Source organism: Coloeus monedula, assembly GCF_965178545.1.
Source record: "Coloeus monedula genome assembly, chromosome: Z".
Lineage (NCBI taxonomy): Eukaryota > Metazoa > Chordata > Aves > Passeriformes > Corvidae > Coloeus > Coloeus monedula.
This window is the reverse complement of record NC_138822.1, coordinates 39,269,921-39,290,691: the sequence shown is the minus strand read 5'-3', so window position 1 is coordinate 39,290,691 and position 20,771 is coordinate 39,269,921. Positions and strand designations below refer to the sequence as shown.

The 20,771-nt window shown below is 36.6% G+C and overlaps 1 protein-coding gene across 1 annotated transcript in view; it reads right to left on the bottom strand.

Moving 5' to 3' along the window:
- Nucleotides 1–20,771, bottom strand: part of CCDC171 (coiled-coil domain containing 171) — a gene marked incomplete at its 5' end in the record, with an annotated part of 157,865 nt that overhangs the window by 70,090 nt on the left and 67,004 nt on the right. Inside the window, 5 exons of the mRNA XM_082301536.1 lie at nucleotides 5,613–5,798; nucleotides 8,094–8,273; nucleotides 8,949–9,175; nucleotides 14,142–14,258; nucleotides 15,018–15,522. Coding sequence (XP_082157662.1) covers nucleotides 5,613–5,798; nucleotides 8,094–8,273; nucleotides 8,949–9,175; nucleotides 14,142–14,258; nucleotides 15,018–15,522 — 1,215 coding nt within the window. The remainder of the gene's footprint in view (nucleotides 1–5,612; nucleotides 5,799–8,093; nucleotides 8,274–8,948; nucleotides 9,176–14,141; nucleotides 14,259–15,017; nucleotides 15,523–20,771) is intronic.

Here is a 20,771-nt window from a genome sequence, read left to right as displayed (position 1 = left end):
ATATAATATACCTGAATAATATTCTTAATACCAATCAATAAAATATTGTGTAGTGGCATAATTAAAAAAAAAAAAGTTCACCTGGTATGAATGCATGTTCAAATTCCAATGTAAAACCCTAACATTGCTCAAAACTTAACTATTACTGACATTCAACTTGTAAAACTGGACAAAAGAGGAAATGCAGAGAAGTGAAACAGTAACACAACAGTAATGCTGATATCCTTTCAAAATAACAGCTTCTAATTAAATTATGTTTGTGTGACATACTACAATATTTTGCATTGTTGCATTGACCTTCATGTTAATGCAAACATATAATGAGTTCATAACCACAAATTTTAACTTTATTCTTTCTCCCATTCTGGTCATTACTTACATATTTTCCAGAAAACTTGACTCAGGAAAGTTAAGGCAGACCTTCAACAACTGGGTTGATAGTTGCTTGGCTGCATCATTGATGACTATGGCACAAAAACAAATCTAAAAGCCGTGTACTGACTTCATTCCCTCTAGACTAATGCTAATTCTGATGAATGTTCTAGGTACAGAACAAAGGAAATACACAGACATGACCTGTCTAGAAATAAGGTTTCACCCAGAGGGTGATTGGGCACTGGAACAGGCTCCCCAGGGCAGTGGTCACAGCACCAGCCGGAGAGAGTCCAAGATGCATTTAGACAATGCTCTCAGGCACATGGTGTGACTTGGGAATGGTCCCATGCAGGGCCAGGAGCTGGACTTTGATGATCATTGTAGGTCTCTTCCAACTCAGGATATTCTGTGATTCTATGAATCTAACTCCCTGGACAAACCACAGAAGCATGAAATTTAAAGTGAAGTTTAAGTTTAGAGATCTGAAATACAGATTCAGTAATTACAGAATGCAGCCTTTATCTCAATTGTGTTCTCTTTCCTTTTGCAAAAAAAAGCTCTCAGCTCCAGCCCACATGTGTGCTATGTGTCTTCCTATTATGTAAAGACAGCAGCTGCTAGAAGGAAGACTATCCCATAAACCTAAATTTCACATACAATGCATTGCAACCTACAAACAAAAAACCACAAAGGATCAGCTCTATGACAAGTTTCTAGTTAACCTAAATCTTTGAAGACTAAGAAGTTAGCAGTAGTGGAAATTATGTAACAGAGCCAAATGAACAGGCCTACTTATTTTACAAATAGTGTTAACACAAATTGAAATACCTGACAAATCTCTTTGACCTGTAATTTATTGTACTAAGAAAACACATTACCTCTTTCGACTAAGAACAGAGCAGATGACAATACTAATCCATTCTTACCTACTTTATAAGTTATTTAGGTGTTCAGAACATAGTGTGGAAACTAAAAAAAAAACCAACAACCCCCTATATTTAATTAATTAATTATGAATTTTTGTTTCTAACCTATTCAGAAGGGAGCTTGCTTCTCTTTAACATGCTAAACTTCATAAGTACAAATTCTCTGTTAAGTTAGATGTTAGGGGTAATCATCTATACTACTTTCTTTAAAGAACAGCCTTACATTTAATCAGGCAATGCACAGAAACGCAGTTTCTTGACAATGTGACAAACAAGTTTTCAGAATCGACATATCCCTCAGTGCATCCAAATCCTAACAACCTTTTTGACTTAAGATGTCAGAGGAAAAAAAATCTCAAATCCTATTTCTATTCTTACTGCAATCTTTTTGAGAAGCATGAAAATCACTTGGTCTTCCTCATGTAACTGAAGTCATTTAACCTTTCTCTAAGTTAGAATACTGCAGTGTTTTCAGAAATAACTGTAAAACTGATTTATAAAGTACGTGCAATGGTATTAGTAAAAGAAATTGTATAAATATTTGAAATGGCGTTTCAGGGAAAATGTGTGGCTATAAATGTATGAAGAGGAAAAGCAATGAAAAGCAGAAAATTGTGTACCACCTTCCCCTCAAATTCACCCAAAAACTGAGAGCCTGTTGAAGGAAAACATCCCCTTCTAACAAACACAGAAATCCCAATCTTCATCTGAATCTAATGAATCCAGATATGCCTGTTGAGTGAAGGATACTTTGGACAGAGAGTATGTATGTATGATTTGAATGACATAGGTACTGAAAATAAACACTCCAAATCTTCCCACCAGAAAACATCTGTTGTGAGTGTTACAAAAGCATTTGGATGAGATTTTTTTTCCTCACTTACTTTGCCATAAATTAATGGCATCTTCACTAAACTCAGCAGATTAAACAAACCAAAAATTTAGGGTACCTTCTTCTAAAACAAGTATTGAAGTCTATGTCGAGGCATATCAGTATCAAGTTAAATGATTTAACATCTATTGCACTGGAGCAATTAATTAACAATTTATAGAACTTGTTCCATAAATAGAACCTTAAAAATATATTCTTTTTATTACAGGCACTAACGTACCTAAAAGGAAATAAGTACATAGACTGTGCATATCAATAGGAAAAAAAAAATACTTTACTTGATTAAGACCAGCTGGTATCAGGAATTAAAAATTTGTCTGTTATTGATACCTGTTTAGCATTTGTGTAAAAGTTTCTCTTCACAGAATGAGGAATCAGAGCAAATGATTCACCTCACCTAATAAAAAGAAGTGGTATTAAAGAGTTGCTTAGTTCCAGCTGACCTTGAACGTAATTGGCTACTTTGGATGTCTCCATGGTATATGCCATTAAGAAGATAAAAATATACAGGATTAAAATCTGAACTGATAAAGCTAAGAAATTAAGTATTACTCCTTTAATAAGCCTACTTTATGAAAGTACATGAATACCAAAATATCTCCTTACTGATTGCTGTTGAACTGTAAGTTTAAAAACAAGCTATAAAAAGTGAAAGTATCTAATATTTTTATATTTTTCTTCTTACCTGTTTAAAAATTATGAATAAAGAATTCAAAGCAAGTTGGTTTTTTTTCACTCCATGATACTCTACTCTACCTAACCTCACTTGTATGTCACCATACTCACCAAATTTTTATATACACTTAGTCTATACCAGTAATATTATTTTGTATCTTAAGATGCAGATGGAGGCATGTATTTTTCTATTTTACTTTTTACAGTGCTTTTTTTTTCTTTATTACTTAAGCACTTAAAAACCTATACAATTCTAAGAACACTGTTTTACAAGGGCAATGTTGATTATCACAATGATTAGGTTGTTTCACTGTCGTGAAAAATGAGAGCTACTAAAAAACCCAAACATTTTAAGTCACAAAACCCAATTAGCTAAGGAAAAGGGACTGTCAATTAAAATGTCAGGGCAAAGGCAAAGACCATTTCTTCCTGTTGTGAATAAAGGCATGAACAAGGTTGGATTGTGGTAAACTGTGGGAGAGAAGAGACTTTTTCTTAAATTTTAAAAACCAAACATATAGAGCTCAGAATTAAAAAAGTACTTTTACTCCTTGGTATCAAAGTAGGTTATATTAGACTGCCACTTGAATTTTGAAAGCACTTATTCAACACAGGTTCAGAACTGTAAAAAACAATGACAAAAAGTGAAGGTGAAATGATGATTTAGGATGCATACATTATAAAATTTTATCTGCATGACTAAAAAAAAAATCAAGGACCACTAGATTATTAACATGTGTTGACATGTTACCACAACTGTTCTTGTCTCCTTTTTTGATACAGTCACAGATACAGGCTCTTACAACCAAAATGCAATTTTGTGCTGCCTCTTCATAAAGAAATTGAGAGATATCAATTAATCTTCTAAGTTGAGGGACAGTACACAGGAACAAGTCTACAACTTAAATTTGGTTTAAAAATCCTCCGTGGAAAAGACTGAGACTTAAAAAGTCATAAACCAAATCAGTGTATCTATAAGTAGTAAACTTCAGCCCTAAGGTTTATTTTGTCAATGTTCTTTGCCTCCATCCTATCATCTACATTATTACATTGCATTGTATCTTTAAAGCTTTCAGCAATAACCAAGCATTTTACACTAAAGGAAGTTGTTCCAGTAGCAAACAACTGTTAAAAGACTGCAGAATTAGGATGCATTTTAGGATCATGACTGTCTCCAAAAAATTGTACCTAGCCTTCAATTAATAAAAACCAGAATCTGTAAAATATAATTCAGTATCAAATAATCTATGCAACATACTTGTTTAAAACTTCCTCCTATATTTTAATTGCCTACAATTGACCTTTTTCTACATTTTCTCTGACTAAATGAAAAGGTGTGTTTTAGATAAAGTAAAACATGGTGAAAAACATGTATTAATGGATAAAAAGTAGACACAAATGAAGACTTCAAATAGGATCTGTCTTCTCGTTCCTCCCTTCTTTATATTCCTAATAGCCATTTAAAAATCTTAAATCAAGCCTTTCTCAAACAAGTCAAACACAAGACTCACAGCTTATACATACACTACAGTTATATCAGAAAGAAAATAGCAATTATTAACAAGCAACCTGACTGAAAACACTAAACAAGTTTATTCTTCCATTGAGATGAAACACCCACAAGTAGAACTGTGAGGGAGAAAAAGAACCCACAAAACCCAACAGGTAAATTGGAAATGTCACTGTCTTTTACCCTTAGTGAGGGTAAGGCATTTTTAGTAAATAATACCACTAGTGAAAACCCTACTTAATAAATTTAACAACATCCTTCAGCATCCTCCGTTATACATCACTTCAAATCTCAACTCTGCTGCAACTCATCCTCCTTGACATCTACTTTCATTGTTATATTTTCAATATTTCTGACATTTCTACTAGTTTTGCAGCTTGAATCATTTTGGTTCTCCTCCTGCCTGACACTTCGTCTCTCAGATTCGCAAGTGCTTCTATTTCTCAAAATACTGGAGAAGCAGTCTCTTTTGCTCAGTTGTCAATTCACAGAATACTGGGGGAGTATTCTTCTGTGAATTCTTCCAGGGAGATGGAAAGACAGTAGTAGGGCTGAAGAGCAGATACAAGCAGCAAAGCTTGCTTTAAATAGAAAATAAATAAAAGCTGCAGAGCTCAGGTCATCACCCATTATTGGCTTGCCATCACAAAGTTTTCTCTCTTCCAATGTTAGATATCCACCTGGTTTCAAACCTGTAATACTCACTCTGTTTTTTCGTTTGTTATCAGAGATTCTGATAACATCATCTTTTCCCTTATTACTCATTATGTCTACAGAAAATTCTAAATTCTGATGAAAAAGGATTTCTCTCTATCGTCACCTTGCATATTCCTAACTGATAAATGTATTCTCCATCCTAGGATTATATTCAGGAAACAGACAGTCCAGGCTTTAAAATATTACTGTGACCTCTATCAAAAATCAAAGTATCCCTGTACTTCTTCATTTGTTTCTTCTATAAATTGCAAACACCTTGGGATAGCTAGGACTGCTGTCACTTATGTCTCCTATAAATTTCAGACACTTCACATATATTAGTGTACATCACCTAGTTGCAAGAGCAGAAAAATGATGTTATACCTTGAAGTAGCATCTTGAAAGTGCTTCTGGAGTACCCTAAAATTTCAATGGAAATGTGTGCATTTACATTTCATTTGCACAAGAACTGCAACATTTGGCTTGTTCACCGAAAAGTAAATTTCAGGTGCCTAACTGAGAACAACAATCGTCTTACCTGTACAGATTCACTTAAGACTTGGGTTTTATCTGCTTCCTCACTGAATTGCAATTCTAGTTTATTATTTAACTCCTGTAGCTGTTGTGCTTGTTCATTCAAAAGCAGTTGTGCCTGACGCTCTCGATGTAATGCATTATTTAATTCTTCACATACACTTTCAAACCTCTCATGGGTGATCAATTTCTGATAAGAGAAATAAATTGTGTTTGATTATGTAACTATACTTATCTGTTTACATGCTTGACTTTCCAAGTTCCACTTGCAAACATATTAAATTTTAAAAGAAAAGTATGCTAAAGGTTATTATTATTATTTAGGGTTTTTAACTCAAAGACAGACCACCAAGCAATAAAACAGCCAGACAACTTTATTCACTGTAATATTCCGAAACAGCGTTCAGGCTACCATAAACAGCATGCATTTGCTATTCTATTCAAATTAACACCTGAGGTTGCAAAAAAACAATATTTAGAAGGAAACACACAGATCAAGGTCCCACATTTTAGTGCATATCTTGTTAACCCTTGTAAACATCTTCCTGAACTCTGATCAGTCCAGTGCCTTAATTTTGTCTCCCCTGATGGGGGAGGCTTTTTAGAGTCTTTGCCAGGAGTCAGAGATGAACGGGACTTTTAGCCTTCTCTTTCTTCTGTAGTTGTTTAAGTCTTACTAGTGAAATACAAGCCACTGCCGTGACCCAGACATAGCATGAAGTAGAGAATGCAAGAAAAGCTGAATTATCAAGATTACATGGTCTTTTAAAGGTAAATCACTCAAAGAAAACTTAAAACGAAAGATATTTCACTTTTCTACCAATGTCTAGTAAATTGTCTGGTCACGCAGACAGGAACTGTGGAATTCTTTATCCAATCATCCCAAACTACTTCTACTGCAGAATATGCAGTAGTAGAAGAAGAAGAAGGTCTGGAGAGCAACAACAGTCCTCCATTTTGATGTTTTTTGCTTTTATCTACTTTCTATATTAATAAACCCAAAAACTCTTAAGTTTTTCACCCTGTGATAATCTTACATAGTATTCTATCACCCAGTTCACACCAGTGTAGATTCTAATTCTTCCCAGAGGGTAGGCAATTTTCTCCATGGATGAAGGTCAAAAACAGTGTTGTCCAGGAGGGTAACAGGCAAAAACAGGCAGAGAAATATTCTTTGCATTCTGGGTTCCCACAAACTCTTTTTCCCTTTCCAAAATTGTTCCAGAAAGACAAAATAGTTCTTCAAGTAAAATCATTGTCTACATTTGAATGGCAATCTAAACTGTGATAATTTCTTCCAATTTTCCCAGAATTGTAAGCAAATAAAACCCAGGATGAGCAAAACTAAAAATTATTAGATATAATTTTTTCTGTTTGAGTAAAAAACCACCAATTTTTTACCAGCTAGGAAGAGGAAAGAGAATGGATGTGAGACCATCTGTTAAATACTCGCTTGGAAGTGTCTTGACTGGGACACACTGACAGGTCTACCAACTAGGCTCCAGTACCAGTGCTGCTCACAGCTACAGAAAATACTGTTTTTTCTGGGACACAACTGTTTTAGTTGTACTGTGTAGCTGTAAAGCATGTATAAGAATCCTTAACCATTCACTATCTCAAATAGTTAAAACATCTGTTCAATTCTGAATGCAACCTACAAGAAATAAGCATAGTAGGAAAGGTGCTTAGTGAACCTCCAGCATGCTAAAGCAAGACAAGTTTCTTCCCCTCCAAGGACTGAAGGCACAGTTCTGTACATATGACAGGGGTCAACTGAGAACCCTCCAAATGGCATCAATCCCTCAAACACCATGTCCATTAGTCATGATATTGTGGTTTCAAGTGGTTAAAGAACCTTTTTGTTGTGTCTTCTTCCTGTCAGACATATTTACAGGTTAGTGAATACATAGTGTTTAAGTAAATCAGTGACAGCTAGGAGTCAGAGGAATTTGATGCATATATGCTAGCAGGAATGTAAAAGAGGGCCTTTTTTTCCCCTTCCATAAATATAGTCCTTCAGGGAAACAGTCACACTAAAATTTGCACTGACTAGCTCAGGACATAGCCTAGTGTTAAAGATACAGTAAAATGTCTATCATAATATTCAGCAATATCCACACAGAATTTATACTTTTTGAAGTTCTCATGAACATAATTATTCAATAGCCTCATTGCAGCTGATTTTACCCTGCTGAAGTGAAATCTATAAATGCTTTTTTGCGTATATAAATCACATGACATATTCAACATACAGAAGATCTTGATTGCTGAAGACCAAACAAGAATACCTCATTCTACAAATCAAAAAGAAATTCTTGTGGAAGGGAAATATTTCTAAACACATCTGACTTCTAGTTTAGTGACACTTACGATGCAAATTTTCCGGAAAATTATTTTATTACTAGAATGATTTTATACTCATTTTTCAAAAGAACACACAAAAATGTATCTTATAAGCAGTCACCTCTAAATCAAATATACTTACTTGCTTAAGCATATTTAATTGCTCTTGCAGGCTCTGGGCTTTGTCTGCTTCTTTCTTCATCTCACTGAAATTCGATTTGAATTCTGCAAGTTGTAGGCGCAGTGAGCGGCGTTCCACTTCTGCTGTATGAAGTCTTTGTGTAAATTCAAATATCTGCTTCTGCAAGGATTCTATATTTTTCTGTTTGTAATCAGAAACAAATGTATGCGCTTTAACATGCACTATTTTAGCAATAAAAGAGTCACATGTAATACTCAAGCAAATTAGACAAAGCTCTCATTTTGCTCATCATCTCTAAGATGCACGAGTGCAAAAAAGTGAACCTGTTTCACCTGCTCCTGAGGGTTACTAAAAATTCCATTTTCAAGAAGTACCATTCTCATGTAAGGCCCACAATAAACAAGCAATTATTTTGGAAAGTTTCTCCTTTCCCTCTGATTAAAGGGAAGAAGGTTATCTTTACTGAAAGACAGAACACAAAGCAGGAGAAAACAGAAAAAAAAACCCCCACCAAAACACACAACAAAAAACCAACCCCATAACATTTACTTGAAGCCAAAAGTAAGCTAGTTCTTACAAAGCAAATACAATTTTGACAGAACTTTAAAAAACCCTTTTTCTTGGATACATCAAATTTCTTCTTAAAATTTTTTGACATAAAAGAAAAAATAAATTCATGCCCTAATGCTGCTGGGTGTTAGGAATCAACTTTTGATGTCTACACAGTTGACTTGAATGTAACAGTCTTATAAAACAATCTGAAACAAAATTAATCGTACTATCAAGAGAGCTTCATCCTAACACTTAGGCCATGAACCTACTGCTTACATGGAGTAGGACTATAATTATGCATACCATACTGGATACTCTGTCACACAATCCAGCTTCCAGGGCCTCGGTATTTATTTTATGAAGTCCATGAGCCAGGCTCTGTACCAAGGAGTCTTTCTCAAGGTAAGTAATGTACTTGCTGCGGTCTAAGGGAACCGTCTCCATTATAACATTCAGCTTGTCCATAAGTTTTGAAAACGAATTCCTGGCTGCACTTAAAAGTAACTTTCCAGAAAGCCAGGACTTCGTACCTTTAAAAAAAAAACAAAAAACAAAGACAAACAAAACCCCCAAACAAAGAGTCAAACAAACAAAAAAAACCCCACAACAACAACAACAACCCCCAAACCAAAACACAGAAAAGAAACATCAAGTAGGTTATTAGTTTCAGTTTCTTTCAGTGAAAAAAAACACAACAAACAACACCTTTAAGATACTCAATAGAAATTTTCCATTAAAGACTGGAAGACTGAGTTAAAAGGAATATCTCACAGAGAAACTTTAGGAAAAATTGTGTATTTAGCAGTCAAAATTCTACTCCAATCAATTTATGAATGGGAGGGTAGGATAAGGTTCTAAAGAATAGCATTTGTTTGTCAAAGGCTATTTGTCCAGTTGTTATCATGTTCTCCAATACCATACTTTCTTAAGACTTTCTTTAGTGTTCTAACTTTGTAATTCAGAAAACATGCAAGATGGATGCAAGCAAGCAAATGGAAGTCAGGTCAAGTAAGTCAGAAGGTATAGCACAATGGTAAATCACTTTATTGCAATATTTACAATGCAAATTTCTGAGGCTTTCCTGATTTCTCTTTCCTCCCCTCTACAGATGTCTAAATCATTTGCTGTTCAAAATTAGTGGGGCTTGGTACCTTAATGCCATACTATTTATATTCTGAGACAAGAGAATATAATTTACCTTATTCCAAGGCAATTAAAATTTTACAGCTACAATTACTTATTTCCCCACAGGATTTTGGTAATCATCCTTCTCATATAATGGACTTAAGGCCCCAGCACACCCAACATGTCCTGCTTACTGCTAGATTCGTCAGGTCTGTAATTAATAATTGTGTTTAATGTTGATAAATAAAATTGTCAGTGCTCCTTCCACTAATTGGTATTCCAGATAACAGTTAATAGGTTTATTTATGCCTTAATAAAAGTCTTGTAATTTAGTTTTCCCTCTGCTAGGCAGGTCTTAATCTGTCATTACTTGTCTTATGATACTATCAGTGTAAGATGACAAGCATGGAAGAGCTTATTTACATTCAGTAGTACAGCAGATCTCCTGTTGCTGCAATGAACTAAAGTATTTACTTAAGAGTATAAACAGAAAAAAATAACCCTGGCTTAAGTTAAAGAATTTCTGTTTATAGACTATGAAGGAAAAAGCCAGAGGTACACAGCAAACAGAACATGATTATTGGTATTTTTTTATTACAATTCTCATTGTAAAGATCATTTACACATGAAGTTGAGATTTATCTGTAAACAATACCAAAAATGCACATGATAAAATAAAATATTTTATTTTCAAAGCCATTTTCCTGCTTGGTTTTAGAATAGCACCACTCCAACGATTCCAGTGCTTAACTGGAGTATCATTTTTGAGTACATGCTCTCCGTAACCTCAGCGACTGTAGATGTGCCTCTTCTTCACTACTAAGACAGCATCTTTAAAGTTAAAAATCTTATGAGGCATTTTGATCTTGCACTTCAACTAACTAAACATCCTTTGCAATAAAAAAAATTTATTCTTTTCATACCCAGAAAAAACTGCTATTGCAATGCTCTGTCTACTTTGGCCTAGGATCCTCTCTTTTCGTTATGTTGGTTCCCTATTACTGATCACAAAAAAGAAAACTCTACCTTCATCAATTTAACTCTTATCACAGATTATCCTGTCATACTAGTCTTTCAGTTTCAAAGACACTCTTTTCTCCAGTCATAAAACATTCGCTAGTTGAATGTTTAGTTAAATTAATCTAAAATTTAAACTAGAACCTTTTTATCCCCTTCCATGTAAGACGATACCAAAACCTTCTCAAAAACTGTCCTTTGCCATGATTTTTGGTACATATCACAAAAATGATACCTTCAATGAGCTACTGTTCCTTCACTTTTCCCAGTATTTCCACTTGCTATCTCAGTTTATGAGACTGGTTGCCAGTCAGAAAATAGTGTTTCTCCATATGTGCAGTACCTAGTATGGCAGACATTTCACCATGTCTAGAATCTAATGTTTAACTGTATTTAAAATAAATTTAAAATAATAATTCAGACAATTGTGTTGTAGAATTTTGAAATTATCATTCCACTTCACAACAAGCACTCCCCTTATCCAGCACAGTTCAGCATCCACAGCATAAGGCATTTTCTTGGGATAGGGATAAATAGTCATGTCCTCTATTGTTTTTATGAAGAGTAGTTTTGAATAAATACACAGAACTATTCTGAAGTAAGTTAAAGATGAAATGAAAACATAAATCAATTCCACAAGGAACTGTATCAATAATAATTGATAAGAGAACAGACTGCTTATATACAACTTAAGTATCTGCCATGAAGGATGAAAGAATTATAATAAAAGCATTAAATTATGTACATTATGATGTGCCTAAGAAATTAACACAAATACAGATATACAACAAAGAGCAATTAAGTCTTACATTAAACACATGGAAAAAAAAGTGTCAAATGTTACTTCACTGAAAGATGAAAAAACAATTCTTGTTTGCTCTCTTTTGGTGAATTGAATACCAAATCAGCAGGATTAACTTAGTACTATGCAAGACTAAAATGTTCATGTCAAACTTTAAAAGCTTTGTATATGTAACAGTTGGTGATATTTTTATTGAAAACATTGGCCATTACCTTCTCTGGTTTATCACAGTACAGATTCTGTTCAGACAAACCTAAAAAACTAACCTTACCAAAAAAAAACCCAAAGCAAACCAAAAAACTCCAACACTGTAATGAACTTGCATTGAAACTGAAGAAAAGAGATCATTCCAAGACTTGCTGGAATGAGAACCAAACTAACAAACACTATGAAGTGAAACAATCATCATTGTCAAAACAAAACCACTTATTTAATAGATCAAGAAAGGTGCGTCCAATCACCAGAGCACACAAACCCAAATATTCCAGTGTCATCTGAGTGATCTGGATTTGGTTTTTTTCATCTGCCTCAAATGGTCCCCAGACCCTAGCCATCTTTAAACATAATTTCTAAGACACTGAACCATTCCATCTTGACAATCCAGATAGCACCTTCTTATACTATTCTCTCCTGTGATGTGTAGTCTGATCTGGAGCTGCCATTTTTTAAAGATATGAAGAGACTGCCTATTTAAATTTTTTTTTTTAAATTCAACACTGAAGTCAGTTTGAAGGTTTAAGTCTTATTTAAAATATTATTTATAGAACATAATATAATTTTCTAAGTGTGGAAGTTTTCAAATATATTCCTTCAGAGCCTAATTACTTCAATACTTCTGGAAATTTCATGTCAAACTCTAAATTATTTATTACTATTTTTTGAACCAAAGGTTCTTAGGAGACTTGATCTCATGAGCAACAAAACTCCAAGTAATACATGAGCAGTTAGACCTTGACGTTCTGTGAAAATTACTTAAAATTAAATAATAAATAAATAATATTAACTATAAATATAAATATAATATAATATAAATAGAATAAATAATAAAAAATAAATAAAATAAAATAAAATAAGATATGAAAGAATCACCAAACTGACTGTGGCCATTAACATTCCCAGCATGGCTTTTCCTAATTCTCAAAATCAAGCCTGTGTTGAGTGCAGGGATATCTAGTAAATAGAGACCACCAGAATTCTCATATACTTCAAACTGGCAAAATACCATGACGTTTAGGATATTCTAACTAGTCACTTCAGCACATCCATGCTGCTGATGAGTTTGTTGATTCCTCTTCAATTTGCTATTCCTACACAACACTCTGTACACAGGAGCACTTGCAGTATAAAACCTGTAAATATTCTGAAATACAGTTCAAACTTTGCTTTGTGAGGATGTAAATTTAAGTTACTGAAAACAGGATGACCAAAGACAGCACCTGAAACTGAATCAAAAAACTTTTGTTTCAATGTCTTCTGGTACCAGTTTGCTGTTTAAGCTTCTGGGAAATGAATCATCTTATCCCTGTCCTGCTACTTCCATGTATTCATATAAATTATCCCTCCTTAAATATCCTTTTTTCTGTGACAGAAGTGTTGGTATTTTAAAACTAAAAGTTACTAAAGAACTAAGGTTGGCAGCTGTGCAGATGAACCAAGCAAAATCTTACATAAGTTCTCACTGCAAATAAATTAAGGAAAATAGTTAACAACTAGGAATCATGAGGTGACATTTCCAGAGACTGACACTGCAATTATCCATAGGCATAGTAGAATTCTATGCAAGCAGAAGACTGAGAAAAATCGGATATCTAGACACAAACGTAACTAAGCATAGAGATGGAACTCTATAGAGACATAAAATAAGGACTGCTACACATTGTATACCAGAGAACATTTTATTTCTCTCTCAAAAACGGTAAGATAGCAAGTAAAACACACAAAAATAGTATGCATAAAATTGAATTGTTTTCCAGATTTGGAAATTCTAAATTCATATCATATAAAACACAATAGGAAATTATTTCCTTTCAGTCAGCAGCTGTAATGTCCCAAGTTGAATATGTGCCAGTTTTAGAGCCTGCACTTAAGAAATACACAGATCGAGTAAAACAAAACGACATAGATTTTCTCTATGGAAAAATCTTAGGTTGAGCTCCAGGAAAACACTTTTTGAATATTAGACCAGTGGAACAAGATAACTAGGAACCTTGTAAAAGTTGCTTCACTGGAAGCTTTTAAAAACAAATTATGTTTAAAGACAGCCAAATATCTATTCGTGTGGCACAGATTATTTTTAATATCTCACAACCAAACAGGCAAAATGGTATATATGCTTTCTAAAAGCACTCTCCAGCCTTCTGTTCCTGTCACTCTATATACCAAAAAGATAAAGTATCATATGACCAATAAAAGAAAATCCAATCTGTTTCATCAATACAGCTCTCAAGAGATTTGATCCAGAATAGTTTAGATAAATCCTAAAAATGGAGATGATGTAACCACCCTGATTATTTTTTCAATTTTCAACTACAAGAATATACTTTTCAAATTACCTGGGTTGTTAACAACATCCTGTAATTCAGTGACGGAACTGATTATTGCAGCAAGGAGTTTAGAACTAGCAAACCAGCTGAGTGCTTCCGCGCAGTCAAGCTCTTCCTCTTCACAACCTGTGAAACAGAATTGTAGCTACCAATATAACTGAAAAACTTGGATGAGGCACACTACTTCCTCTTTCAGAAACTGACTAAAAGCTAAAAGTACATAAGCCACAGAATACTTTCGGGATAACTTAGACCATATTAAATATTCTTCTATGTGCGCTAATCCAGAAAAATAGACGAATCTTCTAGTTTGGAGAGCATTTTTTACACCATTTTGACTTGTAGGGGGAAGCATGAGCTGGTTTGGTAACAGAAAGGGACAAGAAGACTACATAACTGCTAAAGGAAATCTAGAAATCCTACACTAATATTTTACCTGAATCAGTAAGAAACTTTTTTGCTTTTTTCAGTAGGAAATAAGTACTACAAGTTATTAATAGAAGAAGAGAATATACCTTTTCAAAAAATATGTTGATGTCAAATAATGTAGGAATGTTTCAAGAAATTTATCACAGAGAGCAGATGCAGTAGCACCTAGTTCTGAAATCTACAATGCAAATATTGAGGATATCAAACAATGGGAGTTCATGTGTGTAGTCACAACTTTACTTGCATTGCTGAAGAGACTACACATTTCCTTTTAGGGGAAATTACATTTATCAAGTTATCTAAAAAGTAAAAATTCAGAAATTACATTTGTTAAAATGTCATTAAATTTTTATTTACACTTTATTAAAAATAATATTATTATATTCACTATTATGGTTATTCACTAACCATGTCATTTGACACAACATTTATCAAAGAAGAAAAAAATTAGCTTACTTGACAGATTACGCTTGCCCTTGTGATCTCCTACACAAACTGTAATTCCAATGCCTTCTCTTAAGCCATTTGTCCAGGTGAAGAGGGAACTAGAAGACTGTGCTAAAACTTTAAGTCTGTTGGCCGCCAAAACCGCAATCACAGCTCTTCGGAATACATAAATCAGGCCTTGGAATTTCCTTTTCTTTAGTTTTGCTTCATCTTGATTGTTTTCCTTATCATCCGAGAGCACATGAACTAGGCTCCTAATCTTCTGGTTCACTAATTCATAAACATTGGCCTGATCCTGGAGAAGGTCTCTTTGTGAAGACATAGCACACAATCGGCCATACAGAGGACACAGGGCACCTGCCAATAGTGCACAGGCTGCCAGGAGCGAGGAATGCTCCTTCTGAAACTGTGTTAACGTGTTTTTCACAGAAATGCTTTCAAGAGCCAATTTCTCTTGACTTTTTTCAAGGACATAAATTTTTTCCATATTTTTCTCTGCTGTTTCTTGGTGTTCCTGGGATAAAAGGAAAAAAAGCCAGAAGAAAATTTTAAAAAACCAGAAGAAATATTAACAACAAGATCTTTTATGCAACAAAATAATTTTTACCTAGACAAAAGCTAAAAGAAAATTCTTTTTTCCTCACATTCTAGTAACATATTAAAGGAACAAACATTATTAGTCACGATGATGAAAGTATCTCTCCTAGTAAACAGTGCAGAACCAGATATATGAAAACAAACAGTATGAGTAAAGTTTGCACAGTCTTCAGTTACAAATGGATTCCTGGTTCCTGATGATAATCCTTAGTACTCCAAGAGCCTGCACCTGGTTGTCCACAACGCAGTTTTATGAGTTGACTTAAGAGTAAGCAATTACATGCTCCAATTTCAGAAAGAGCATTGTTCTACAAAGCAGAAATAAGTCAGTGTAAGGGAGAGGAAAAAAATAAGGAAAGCTCTGGAACATAAATATAGACAGATTGGCAGCAGCTGGAAAAGGGGAAGTAAAGGTGATCTCCTAATTACTTTGTAATCAACCCCCTACTTATATATTCACAGATTAATTAGGCCTCATACAGAATTGAGTTTTCAAAAGAACAGTGTAATGCAGACATTTTTATTCTGCCTAGTGCCATTACAGATTTTTTTAAGTTGAAGAACATTTTTTTTTCTTCTATATATCCTGAAATAGGGAAAGAGGGAGATTTTAAATAGCAAAGGTATAGAGAAATGAAGATGCAAACAAGTCAGGAAATGCCAGGACTACAGTTAGAGGATGCAGACTGTAGTATTGGAATCAAGACACTATGCTGGGAGCTCTAAGTGACCTCAGAGACTTAAACTGGGTTCTTGATACATGAGAGCCTGCTGTGATTGAAACAGTGACTACATTTAAACAGGCTCCACTGGTATAGGGATATAATAAATTTTAGGCACTGTTCACAAAGAAGGCACAAGCTCAAGCTAAATGCTTATGCTTCAGCTACAACATGGTCACAAAAAGGCAAACATTGCTGGAATTACAAGTTGAAATGATGAAGAAAACAGAGGATTGTGATAAGTTTCAGATACCTCTCTTAGAGCTAGAGACAATTTTATTAAACATGGAGTGACATTATTCCTGTTAGCACTAGTCTAAAAAGAAGCAAAATGGTATCATCTAGTCATATTTTCCTGTGTTCTATTTGCTACAGGTCCCAAATAAGTGGTGAGCAGAGCAGCCTAGCTTCTTTTCCCTCCTCCATTCTGCAAGCACAAAAAGGAAAAAAAAATACATAGCTATCGCTAGAATGAAAATAGAAGACCCCACGCCTCTATAGAGATGTACCCTAGTCAGTACAAAATGTCTTTGACCAAATAAATATTTTATAATTTTTTTGGAAGGGAAAGCATTTGTAATGCTATTAAAATACTTCAAGTGATACAAAAATAGAGTAGGCCACTACAAGATTTAATTTCAAAATGCAATTTACAGGCCACATATGTCACTTTACTACGCTAAAATAAAGTATGAACATGGACAATACTTTCAGTGCTACTGCATTATTTACAGTGTTTGATTTTTATAGATAAAAACCCTGGTAGCATGACTGGAAGGAACTGAAAAGGTAAGCCAAATTTAGAAAACAACCTAGGGTTTCTGGCCATCACAGGTGAAAGGCCAGTATCTACAAGCTGTGATCCCTATAGGGCTGTTGGGCAGCAATACCAACATTCAGTGGTCTTGCTAATTAAAGCGCTTTTTTTATGCTTTTTGTGATATGGTAATATGCAAAAGCAAGTAAGATAGCCTCTGACTTCAGAAAGGTACATTTTGCAAGAAAATATACCTTCTTTCTTTAACTGGCTAATAATTACTTTTATTATACGAAACACTGTTTTTAATGTTTTCTTTAAAGCTTAAAAGCACAGTTCTTGAAAGAGACAAGGACTTTTCTTCCTAAACATTGGTAAGCTGGTTTCCTTTGGTGTTTGAGCTTTGAGGGGCACCTCACTGGGTTGCAGAGCTTCATCAATTCCAAGAAACCTTAACAAAAAATCAGGTGCTACTAGCAAAACTATTTTATCCTACTTCTTCCTTACTCTGACATGGAAACAGAACTGAAAACTAGAAATATAATGACACAGAGACTTTAAAAGGTTTTTCTTTTGGAGCTCTGAGTGAGCACAGATGGCAGCAGAAGGGACAGGGCCCACCCCCACACGTACTAAAGCTGTCCTCAGGGAGGGCAAGCAAGCAGGAAGACGATGAACAGAGAGGGCAAACAGGGCATGAGACATGAGCCAGGGCACCATGACACTGTTTGCACAGGCAGGGCAAGAAGGAAGGGCACTGAGACACTGCCAACTCAAGCCCTTACCTCAGTTGGTGATCTTCACCCTCAGTGATAGAGCTCAAGTGTTTGGACAAAATTTACTTCCTCTGTGCACACCAGAAAGGATGGGGCAACCCAGACGGAGTGCCCACGAAACCATGCAAGAGTCTAGGTCTCAGGCTGCAGGAAACGATGGAGCCTGGCACTGCTCTCAGGGCAGCAGAGACAACAGCTGTGTGAGGTATGATAGGTGGGTGACCTACAAAGCCTAAGGCCAGAGCTGAGAGACAAAGTAGAAAGACTAAGAAGTATTAGGGAGTCTGAGGAAGAGACTGAGTGGTGGAGCCATGCTCTACTACACCTCAAATGTCCACTTCACATGACGCAATGGATCCCCCACCCTCTCACCACCAGGCAGCAGGGGACCTTAAAGACAGAGGTGAGTGGAAACAGGTTTCTCCTTGGGACATGCAGGTGAATCCCCTCCCAAAGTATTTCACCTTCCCAGGTGCCCTTATACAATAGGTATAGGACCCTGCAATCTCAGAATCACAGCGATGAGGATGTGGATTAAAGTTTATGTGGGCTGGACCGATTGTCTAGGACAGGGCACCTACCCCCTACATCATGACCGCCTCAATTAAGAAAAAAAGAAAGGTAGTAGTAATTGGTGACTCCCTTTTCAGAGAAATGGAGAGCCCAATATGCTGACTGGAATTAACCTATTAGTGTGTTGCCTCCCTGCAGCACAGGTAAGAAACATCACCAAGAAACTTCCCAGTGGTACAGCCAACTGATCACTACCCATTACCTGTTTACCAGGTGGGTAGCAATGAAGTCCCAATAAAAAGGCTGTGAATGATCAAGAGGAACCTCAGGGCCTTGGGATAATTGGTCAAGGGATCTGGAGCACAAATTGTGTTCTCTTCTTTCCTGCCAGTTGCAGAAAATGATGGGGCAAAACCCAGGAAAATCCCACAGAGGAACTCCTGGCTTCAAGAGTGGTGTTACCATCAGAATTCATGGAGCTTTGATCATGGGTCAGTTTGTATGACACTGGGTCAACAAATGAGATCCTCCTGTCTCAGAGGGGAAAAAGAGGATTAGCAGGATTCACCTAAAGAGCTTTAAACTAGATTTGAAGAGGGACAGGGACAGGGACAGGGCCAGGCTCAACAAAGAAGAGGTGTGGGAAGGAGAGAACTACAGTGACCACCTAAGCAGCAAAAGGAGGCTTAAGTGGGAATATATTCAGCGAGTACAAGCATCCAAAGACATTGGGACAATCAAATACTACTATGAAGTGCCTGTACGCCAATGCACACGGAATGGGGAACAAACAGGAGGAACTGTGTGCAATCAAAGGACTCTGACCTCATTGCAATTAGAGATGTGGTGGGATAGCTAACAGGACTGGAATACTGTCATAAAGGAAATGCTATTTAGGAGAGGCAGACCAAGAAGGCGAAGTGGTGGAGTTATCCTCTCTTGAGGCAACGCTTGGATGTATCAATCTCTGTCTTGGGGTGGATGATGAGAGAGTCAAGACCTTAGGGTCAGGAAGAAAGGGCAGACCACTGAGGATGACACTTGTGGGTGTTTGCTACAGGCCACCCAAGCAGGAGGAGAAGGTGGACGACCTTCTACAGGCAGCACAAAGCAGCCTCAGAGTCACAGACACTGGTTCTTGTGGAGGACTTTAGCTACCCTGACATCTGCTGCACAACCAGCACCACGAAACACAAACAGCCCAGGAGGTTCTTGAAAAGCAATGATGACAACTTCCTTTCACAGGCAGTGGAGGATCCTACAAGGAATGTTGTGCTGCTTGGCCTCACACAAACAGGGAAGGCCTTGTTTGGGATGTGAAGGTTGGGGGCAGCCTTGGCTATAGTGACCATGAGAATGAGGACTTCAGCATCAGGGGAGGAGCAAGCAGAGCAGCAAGTAAAATGGCAACCATGGACTTCAGGAGAGCTAACTTTAGCCTCTTTGTGGATCTTCTTGGAAGAATCCCATGGGAACAGCTCCTGCAGAGAAGAGGGGTGCAAGAGAGTTGGCTGATATTCAAGGGTAAGTTCCTCCAGGCTCAAGAACAACACATCCCAATGACCAAGAAGTCAGGCAAAGTGGGTAACAGACTTGCATGGACAAATGAAGAACTGTCATTACCCAGGCATAAGCAGGAAATACACAGGAGATGGAAACAGAGTCAGGCCACTTGGAATGAAGACAGAGAGGTTGTCAGAGTAAGTAGAAATGAGACATGGAAGGTCAAGGTGCATCTGGAAATAAATGTGGCCAAGCATGTCGACAACAAGGGAAGTGATCCTGCCTCCAGGTCCAGCAGAGGGTGACAAAAGGACTTGGAACATCGTTCTTAAAATAGAATGAGGGAGCTGGGCCTGTTCAGCCTCAAGAAGAAACGACTGAGAGGGGACCTCATACACATTGTATCTCACAACATCCTTGCAGGTAAGCTCAGGAAATGTGGGTTCTATAGATGAACGGACCCTGGGGTGAATCAAGAACTGACAATGGCAGAGCTTAGTGGGTCCTGATCAGTAGACCAGAATCCAGCTGGAGGCCTGCAGTCAGTGGTGTTCCCAAGGCTCCAAACTCACTGCATTTGTTTATTAATGACCTGGAAGAAGGCATCAAATGCACCCTCAGCAAATTTGCTGGTGACACTAAACTGGGGGGAGTGGCTGACCCACCTGAAGGCTCTGCTGACATTCTGTGGGACCTGGGTCAGCTGGAGGGTTGGGCAGAGAGAAACCTGATGAGGCTCAACAAGGGCAAGTGTCAGGTCCTGCACCTGGGGAGGAGCAGCCCCAAGTGCCAGCACAGGCTGGGGCTGACCTCCTACAGAGCAGCCCTGTGGAGAAGGACCTGGGACTCTGGGTGGATCACAAGCTGTCCATGAGCTGGCAGTGCCCTTGTGGCC